Raw genomic sequence first — 9,971 nt, 5'->3', positions numbered from 1 at the left:
TAACTACTGTTTGAGTTAACAGTGAAATTTGGAACAAACGCCCTATACCATAGGATATATCTTCTTATACCATATCTTCTCTAAGGTATAATTATAGAGAAAAGATAATATAAGCTAACAAATTATGATATCTTTTCACTATGGTATAATCATAGAGAAAAGATAACATGAGATAACAAATTATGCTTATCTTTTCTCTACAGTATAATACACTATATTGTTATCACTAAAAGATAACATAAGATAACAAGATATGCTATTTTTTCACTAAGCAAATTGGGCATACAGTACAATGTATGTGAATTAGTGAACCCAGTATAGAGTAAAGGGGCCCAACGGGGCTCAATGGGCCCGGTGCACAATGACAGGCACCCGGAACTGGTGAGGTCTGAGCATGGTGTGATGGGTAGGTGGAGGGGAGACATCGTCAACAGTGGTGGATGCCATTGTCGAGTATCCGTGGTCGTCACTCTCCGACGGAGCAGGTATCGCGATGACAGGTCTGCGCGCTGTCTTGCTGATAGTGTTGCTGTAGGGCGATTGGGCGATAGAGCCCACGTCATTCACCACCTCTTGCACACCACTTTGCAGTAGCACGTTGTTGTGATCTAACAGACATAACAAATTTTATTTACACACGAAAAAACCATACAGTGTAACTATGCAGAGGTCCCGTTACAATGGCAGTGGAACAAGATGGGAGACAGGGTTGCCGATTCTCTATAATTTGACTCCATTTTGACACAGACTATACTGTAACACAGCCATCTGTATTGGTAACTATAGAGAGGTCCACGTTACAACGGCAGTGGAGCAAGGTGGGAGACAGGGTTGCCGATTCTCTATAATTTGACTCCATTTTGACACAGACTGTACTGAAACACAGCCATCTGTATTGGATAGCTGTATCTCAAATCATCCCATTTCTAATATTAGTTTTAATTTTATTTCATAATAATCAATTTCATGTCAAATAAATCGCATTCATCAACCTTTTTATAATATTCTATTCATAACTGAGATCAGATTTATATTCACACACACACCTGAAATCTCAGCGGCTAATTTAAAAGCGTTGATACAACAATTTGAACTTCAAATCAACAGAAATTGAGTTAGGCTAGTTTCACACACATTCAGTTCTGTACGGTTCGGTTTGCTTTCGGCCGATTCCGATAAGTGTGAAACGGTGATTCGGTTTGAATTCCCACTTGGCACGAATAGGTTTCATCATATTCGAATTCGTTGCTAGGAAACAGCAAACAAAAACAAAGTCTGGTTTCATCATATTCGAATTCGTTGCTAGGAAACAGCAAACAAAAACAAAGTCTTTCACACATGCTCGGTTTTTTGTTTTAATTTTAACCTGATATGATTATCTGTTTCAAAATCTTCTATATCAAAATCATATGGTCAATCCATTTCAGTTAGTTCACTGGAGCATTTTTTTCCAATGAATAGTTTAAGAAAAAATATGTATAAGGATAAATAAAAACTCAGGGGAGCATTTTTATTTCATTTTTCCAAGGGAAATTACATGATTTCATGAATGCAGAGAAGAGATGAAGGTTATGTACCATGTGTCAAAACAAGATACAAATTTCCAATTTAAAAAATCACTCTGAACGTCCAAAATTAACACAATAGAAATAAACTATTTAAAAAGTTCACAATTATGAATTAACTTGAAAATGTTGGAGTTCAAGAAATCACATCTCACTATTTGAACACCATCTGTTATGTTTTAATACCAGCATGAATTTTGAAAATCTAAACAGAGCTGTGTTTGAGAAGAAAATAGGTACCTAATAAGAACCTTATATGTATGAAAGTCTCATTCGTTTTCGACAACGAATAGAAAACGTACCGAACCGAATGAAACCGAATGTGTGTGAAACTAACCTAATTCGGTAGGTATTCTATTTCAATTTCTCTTAAAAGTAATAGAAAAATAGGAATCCTATTATTTACAAAAAATAATTTCAATTGAAATAATTCTGATATAACCTTTCAATATGTATAACGGTACCAGTAACCTACACCCCGGTAGGCTGACTGAAGCATTTTTGTGAGGACAGACGAAGTCCAGGATGGACAAAGTTATCAATACTTATAAAATTTCATTTCAGGTATAATTCATGTTTATCTCTAAACATGATTTAATTTATTCAATGTAGTATACCAACATATGTTTTTGAATTTGTTATTACTGTTAGTATGTCTCCAAACAAACTCATTCCAATTCAATACCTGGTATCGTTCAAGTTATTAAAAAACCTTTCTAAAGGTACTGAATACTTATGTCGTGTTTACTCTCATTTCTATTACATTCAAAAATACATTTTCAAATCAATATACGACTTGTCTACTCAAGTATTTTGTTAGAATAAAAAACATAGCGGATAACCTGAATATTGTTTGTTTACATCTGTACAGTCACTGTCAAGAGTGAAAATAAAATATTTCTGACAAACTGACAACATTTCAAAGCTAGAAAGGGATAGCGCTATCTGCTTGGTCGAATGATATCAAGACCATTGTCAATCAAATACTACTGCCATTATAACGTGGACCTCACTATAGGCCGCTATATATAGCATCAACAAACATCTAAATACAATTTATCAATATGATGTTTCTAATTTAAACATCAATTTATTTATAGGTCCCGCCAAACTGTAATTAATTTACATTTTTCAATGTTTGTGTCCATTACGAACTGCTTGTTAATAATCACTTTTGAACAACTAAATTACGACATAGCAGTCATATATTTATAAATAACAGCTATTAGCTCCTTTCACATTTGTGGAGCGCTTTCGGACACTAGGCCCTTCCTCAACAATGCCTTAAGTGCATTGAAACTATAAGCCATTGAGGCTTGGATAAATTATGTGGAGCTGACTAAGGCGTTGTAGGCTATTTCATTTCACCTCAAACACGAAATATTTTGAGTCTAGTCCGCATAACTGCTTCATAACACCAATAACTGAGACGACTAAGGCATTGCACCATTCTTGTTTGCAACAAGTAACATTAGCCTCTTATATAGGGTCTGTATAATAAGTAACCGGACTGACCTCAGAAATTTTTTATTGGCAAAGTATGTACAATTTTTTTTAGAAATCTTCAAAGTAATCCCCATTGGAGTCGATTACACGCTGACCGTATTTTCCAATCCCTGAACGCTCCCTGGAAGACGGCAACCTCTATGCTGTCTAGAGCCCTCGTCGTAGCACGTTGAACGTTTTCCAGAGTCCTGAACCGCGTCCCCTTGAGTTGTCTCTTGATTTTGGGGAACAAAAAGAAGTCCGGTGGTGCCATATCCGGGCTGTAAGGAGGACGTGGCTACGTTACCCTCGACTGTTTGGCCAACTGCTCGGTGACGAGCAGGCAGATGTGCGACGGAGCATTGACGTGATGGAGGATCCACGAATCGGCAATCCCCGGACGAACTCGATGAACCCGGGCGGTTAGTCGACGAAGCACCTCTCTGTAGTACTGGTCACTCACAAAGAATTTGTGTCACCCGGCCAAACTGTAGACGGCCAGTACTACAGAGAGGTGCTCCGTCGACTAACCGCCCGGGTTCATCGAGTCCAAATCCTCCATCACGACAATGCTCCGTCGCACACCTGCCTGCTCGTCACCGAGCAGTTGGCCAAACAGTGGAGGGTAACGTTGCCACATCCTCCTTACAGCCCGGATATGGCACCACCGGACTTCTTTTTGTTCCCCAAAATCAAGAGACAACTTAAGGGGACGCGATTCAGGACTCTGGAAAACGTTCAACGTGCTACGACGAGGGCTCTAGACAGCATAGAGGTTGCCGACTTCCAGGGAGCGTTCAGGGATTGGAAAATACTGTATCAGACTCCAATGGGGACTACTTTGAAGATTTCTAAAGAAAATGTACATATTTTGCCAATAAAAAAATTCTGAGGTCAGTCCGGTTACTTATTATACAGACCCTGTATATTATTCAAGATCAAGTTATTCTAATAAATTATAAGTTATAGTAGAAATCAGTCGTTGTAATATTTTAAATAATAAAGTGTACTACAAGTTTCATATTGTTTTTATTAATTTCTAATAAATGATTATGGCAGAGATATTATCAAGTAGAAATACCTGTAGACGGCTCTTCAGAGAATTTTATATATCTCCTGTCAGCGGTATATATATTCAATTGCTGATTATTATCCATGTGATTGATTTGCGCTCTATTCAAATAGCAGTAGCTCATGAGTGCCAGTGAGAACAGTATCGCAATAATGACTAGAAGAATTAGCAATGAGTTCGATGTGGAATTCTTTTCACTGTTCACCCACGAGACATATGCGCCGCCTGCAAACATCAATATCTTGATAATTCAAATTCAAATTTATTTGTTCTTTGTACATATATTTCATACATATAATTACACATATTGACTTATCTATAATAACAGTTATAATAATAGTTATTTGTGCAACTAGTGCGCAAAGTGACAGTTTGCTGCACCGAAAGAAACGTTTACGCCCGAGCCGTAGGCGAGGTCGGAATGGTTTCTTGAGTGCAGCAGAGGAACTTTGCGCACGTATTTCACGTTAAGTTTTTCCTACAGTTACCATTGAATATGAAAAGTGGGTAATTATGGGTAAAATTGCAAAAGTGTAATTTTATTATTGATAAAAACCTTAATTTATTGTCAAATTGAATAAAAATGTTGTCCTTGGTTATAATATATACTTAATAATTTGCTCGTTGTGCTTCGTTGCACCTCTGCTCACTATAGCAGCCCAGTCCCTGTTACCAACTTCATTTTGATTTTCCTGCACTGTTGCTCCATATAACCTACTAAGTATTTTGCGTTGCCATGTTGCAAATCTGGAGGGCAGAAAAATTTTTCCCGCACTAGAGCGGAAAAGTGATTCTTTGCGTTCTGTAATCAGTGCAGCAATGGCCACTTTTCAACGTAACTGTAGGAAAAGGAAATAATTGGCTCATAAACTTACTGGATAGGTAATTCACGAATGACGTATCATCACGTCTCAACTACTGTACTGGTTAACTTGAAATTTTGCATATCATGTAGATCCTTAATTTACCGAGGATGGTTATAGGCCTACTTCAAATTCTTCAAGATTTCAGTAGGTCAAGTTTTGAGTGTGCCAAGTTTTTAATAAGAACTTTGCGGAGCACGAGACACCTACTAGTCTTTAATAAGATATATTTCCATTTGTGATGGTTGGTTGATTTACACCTAAAAATGGCTCTTGAAGAGTTGAAACTAGTTGTGTTGTGATAAAATAAAGGGTACTTGATAATTTGAATTTTAATTATATTATAATTACACAATATTAACAGAAATAAAATTAACAGTACAAAAAAACTAAGCTCACAAGAGACTAATGTCTAATTGTGAGCTTGTAAATATAATCGACTAGAAGGTCACCAGTGTTCAGCAAGGGTCTAATATAAAATTTGACCAACTGAAATCTTGAAGAATTTAAAATAGGCCTATAAAATTGAATATAGGCCTTGGTTAATTGAAAACCTAAATGCAAAATTTCAAGTTAATCAGTTCAGTAGTTCAGATGTGATGGTGCGTCATTAGGAAATTTGTGAATTTTCTACCCCATACTTGTATAAGCCAGTTATTTTCTTTATTATATTATAGAAGATACCGTAATGAGATAATGTATAATGCATAACATAGAATAAATAGAAGATTTGTGAAGACACTTACAATATAAATATAATAATGTGAAGATATTATACAATTTTAATCTGTGAATAAGAAAAAATTTAATTCAAACTTAACTATGCTTCTGACCGGTAATATTAAGCTTGTCAATTGGAATATAATGACGGGATATGTGAAATTATTTTATCATGAGAAAGGAAAATTGTGATATGTTTCTAGAAAACAGAGCGAATACCATTCATTCAGATCCATAATGACTAAGGAAAGATCAGGATAGCCGAGACGAATAAAGCTAGATTCGCAGTGAAAATATAATTCACAAGAGTTCTAATCGGTCTATTCACATTCAGCCCTATCAAGCGATTATGAACAGTATCATTAAAAGATAGCTGGAAGAGGATAACGCTATCTGCTTTGTCGAATGATAGACAAGGATAGCAACACCAATGATAACCATATACTGCCATTATAACTTGGACCTCACTATAGTATTTTCATGCTTCAGTTTATAATGTTCTTGGTATGACATACTATAAATGAATAAAATATTTGGAAAGTTCCAGTTCAATACTAACTTATCGTGCTTCCGTACGGGAAATGCGAGTTTCTGATGCCATTGAAACAGACAGCTTGAACGGTGCATTGTGGGTGAGTTAAAGGTGTAAATCCATCCTGATCAGTAGTGCACCATTCGCAACCCACAGTTCCCATGCAGTCTCTGAAAAAATCAACAATAAAAATTTTAGTTTAGAAAAGTACGAGGGCTATGCAAACGTTTCCGTCTGACGCCGCTCGGCGCGCGCCAATCGCGTACTTTCAAGTGCAAACATGTTCTCGTATTTAGTGGCTTTCCAGCTGTACCAGCGAAAGTGACGTTGCGCTGTGAATTCTAGTTTAAAATGAGTGATGTAATGAAAAATCCCGCGAGTTGTGAGGTCAGATCAGTAATACGGTTTTGGAAACCAAAACATAAAACCGATTGAAATTTATCGTCAATTGTGCGAAGTGTACAGACACGACGTTATGAATGAAAATTCGGTCCAGAGATGGTGTATACAGTTCAAAAATGGTCGTAGCAACGTTCATGAGGAGAAGAGTGGACGACCGAGCGTTGTCACAGATGAACAGGTTGTCAAAGTCAATCACAAAATTCGGGAAAATCGCAGCTTTAAAATAACGGAGCTTTCACTTTGTTTCACACAGGTTGCAAGGACTTTGTTGTTGGAAATTCGAAATAAACTTAGAGGAAAGTTGATGTTAAAAATTTTGTTTTCCTACAGCTACCTTGAAAAGTGACCATTCCTGCACTGATAACAGAACGCAAAGAATCACTTTTCCGCTCTAGTGCGCAAAGTATTACTTTGATGCACCGAAAGAAACGTTTTTAGGAATGGTGGTTTCTTGAGTGCAGCAAAGAAACTTTGCGCACGTATTGCACATTAAATTTTTCCTACAGTTACCATAGAATGTGAAAAGTCAGTAATAGAAGATGAACATGTCCTATACCAAATAAAATGTTTGTTTGTGTAAATCTTTAGTATTTTCAATGCTGATAATGTATATTGCAACCATTCCACAACAGAATTGTTCCAAATTCAGTCTAAATGACAATAGAATGAATATTATAAAGTTATATGAGATTCAATTATAATAATACTTCATCTACAAGAAGTCATCAGCAATTGTAGAAATGGCCATATCACTTGTCTGGATAATTATGTTTTTGAGCCATCAATGAGCCTCACAAACGTTATACTTTACCCGTGACTAGCAGTTTAATATTCTCCTATCCGAAAACACAAAAGTTTTGCAGCAAAACTTTGCTTATACTTATACAGTGCCCATTAATTTGTTTTATTGATTAATTTGTCTATGCGATCAAAGCTGTAAGCTTATGTTTTAATTTTTCTATTAATGTGAATAAATAAATAAGCTAATATGCCCAGGACTGATTAAGGATTAGGCTAGTGATCAGCCCTCAGGACAGACTTAAGTCTAACCTGACCATTCTATGAAATTTTCATGTGTACTATTTATTCCAGTTCCAAATATCCTCAAGTTTGAGTCTGAATGATATATTATACACAATTAGTGTAAAAATATAGTTTCAGCTTGTTTTTTCTTGTAAATACATTAGTAAACGTGTCAATTTGGCCTTTCTGCTTTTCTGGCCAAGCGACCAGTAGCCGCATGAAACGTATAATTAAGGTTATAGGTACTGCATTATTTAAAATGTGATTAAATTATATTATATAGACATTACATTTACCTGAAATGCTGAACTTCAATCATTCAAGTCACTGTTGAGTAAACAGTATATTGTAAATCCAGTGTTTTTGTTTACGGCATTCAATAACATCTATTCTGTATTCTGTTTCTAATTCATCAACGGCATTCATTGAAGTTGTTCTACGAAAATGTGAGTAGAGATTTTTCGGGGAGTTGAAGAACTGAATAACTTTTTTGAAGTGTAAATATTTATGTTTCAAGCCTAATGGATACATTATTGTTTTGAAAATATAACAATCACAGCTTTAGTATCACTAACACGAGTAACCTAACCACAAAAGTAAATAAAGATATAAAAATACTTGATTCCTTGATCATAAAAATGGTCGATAAATGTTCCAATGTATTCCAGTTAAAAATATATGCATCTCACACATAAAAAATCGTTCATGATAACTTGAATAGAAATAAAATACTGATATTGAATACTATCAAAACTTCTTGTTTATTTACTGTTTATTATCCAATATCTCGCGGTAATAATAAGCTGTTTTACAAAAATTTCCAGCCAGCAACATATTCAGATTTGCCAACATTTATTTTACTTTGCCGCACTCTACCGTCATAAAGCGTGTTAACTATTTTGTGTTGTTATGTTGCAAATTTGGAGTGCGGCAAAGTACTTTGCCGCACTCAAATCTACATTCCCGCACTGGGTGTGGGAATAAGGTATTTTGCGTACTATAATTGATGCGGGAATGAGCACTTTTTCGGGTAACTGTAGGAAAAATACTTTGCGTATTATCTTGCAGCCATCCCAATCAGCTGTTGACAATGTTGGCGTGTATTTTAAATGCCAATTTGTTCTATCTATATTTTTTATGATTTTCGAATAAATAAAAATGAGAACTCATTAAATTATGCATTTTGAATATTATTAATTATTCATTATTTCAAACAATATTTTTTTCATTCATAAATTGATTGGTTGAAAAATTATTTAGAAATTAAGATTTACTCAAAATTATTCAAATTTTCAAATTAATTGGATTAATTTAATTTTTAATTTGAATAAATTATCGATTATTAATTTTCAATTGGATTATCAAGTTTAAAATAAATTAAAGTTGTTATTAATAACAAAATTATACAGACAAACATTTGATGGATTTCAGCCATCATTTTACCCATAATCAACCACTTTTCATATTCAATGGTAACTGTAGGAAAAATTTAATGTGGAATACGTGAGCAAAGGTCAATAAACCATTCCGCCCTCGCCTACGGCTCGTGCGTAAACGTTTCTTTCGGTGCAGCAAACCGATCACTTTGCGCGCTAGTTGCACAAATAACTATTAAGTGCACTTGAAAATGGCTTGAAAGCTGAAACTAGCAGAGAATAATACAATTATCATGATTTGTTCTTAATCATACATAAATTGTCAAAAACTCACTTGTAATTGGTGAAACGTTTGCAGTCAAAGTTGGTGCATGGTTCGACTTTGGCCAAAAGTGAGTAGTAGGAACTAGGTTTGATGCCAGGAGGGAATGGTTCGGCATAATTGGGACATGGCGGAGCAGCTTTCTGGTAAGACTTACTAAGACACACATCCACATCAACGGAGCATTCACACGGACATTCGCAGTCAGTCTGCGCCATACGGTTACAGTTCATGCACTGTCGATCAAGCTGAAACAAATCAAATCAAAGCTATACTCCTAGTCAATAGTATACTTCGCACCTAGAGCAGAAAATGAGACTTTTCCGGCTCGAAATCAAATCGGTTTTCAAGTCCGAAGCCGTAGGCCGAGCCGGAAAAACATTTTTGCCCGTGGTGCGAACGCTATTTTTCGCCACACACAAAAATAAACAATATATATATATATATATATATTATATATATATATATATATAATATATATATATATGATAATAGTTGTTTACTAAGCACTTCCAAAAGCAGAAGTGGAAGGTGATAGCTCTAGCAAATCTAAGGTAATCTGAATATCAGGAAATTGTGCAAGTATCTTTATTTTTTATTCTGATTTGTCT

At 35.4% G+C, this 9,971-nt stretch overlaps 1 protein-coding gene across 1 annotated transcript; it reads right to left on the bottom strand.

Moving 5' to 3' along the window:
- Positions 1-235: 235 nt before the first annotated feature.
- Positions 236-9,603, bottom strand: LOC120355563 (VWFA and cache domain-containing protein 1-like). The gene is made up of 4 exons (XM_039444112.1): positions 9,373-9,603; positions 6,265-6,407; positions 4,132-4,347; positions 236-608 (listed from the first exon to the last, which is right to left on the bottom strand). The coding sequence occupies exons 1-4, from the start codon at positions 9,591-9,593 to the stop codon at positions 343-345; spliced, it is 846 nt and encodes a 281-aa protein (XP_039300046.1). The 5' UTR covers positions 9,594-9,603; the 3' UTR covers positions 236-342.
- Positions 9,604-9,971: the final 368 nt, after the last annotated feature.

This window comes from Nilaparvata lugens, unplaced genomic scaffold (assembly GCF_014356525.2).
Source record: "Nilaparvata lugens isolate BPH unplaced genomic scaffold, ASM1435652v1 scaffold2836, whole genome shotgun sequence".
Classification (NCBI taxonomy): domain Eukaryota; kingdom Metazoa; phylum Arthropoda; class Insecta; order Hemiptera; family Delphacidae; genus Nilaparvata; species Nilaparvata lugens.
Note: the sequence above shows the minus strand (reverse complement) of the source record. Positions and strands in the feature narration are given on the sequence as shown.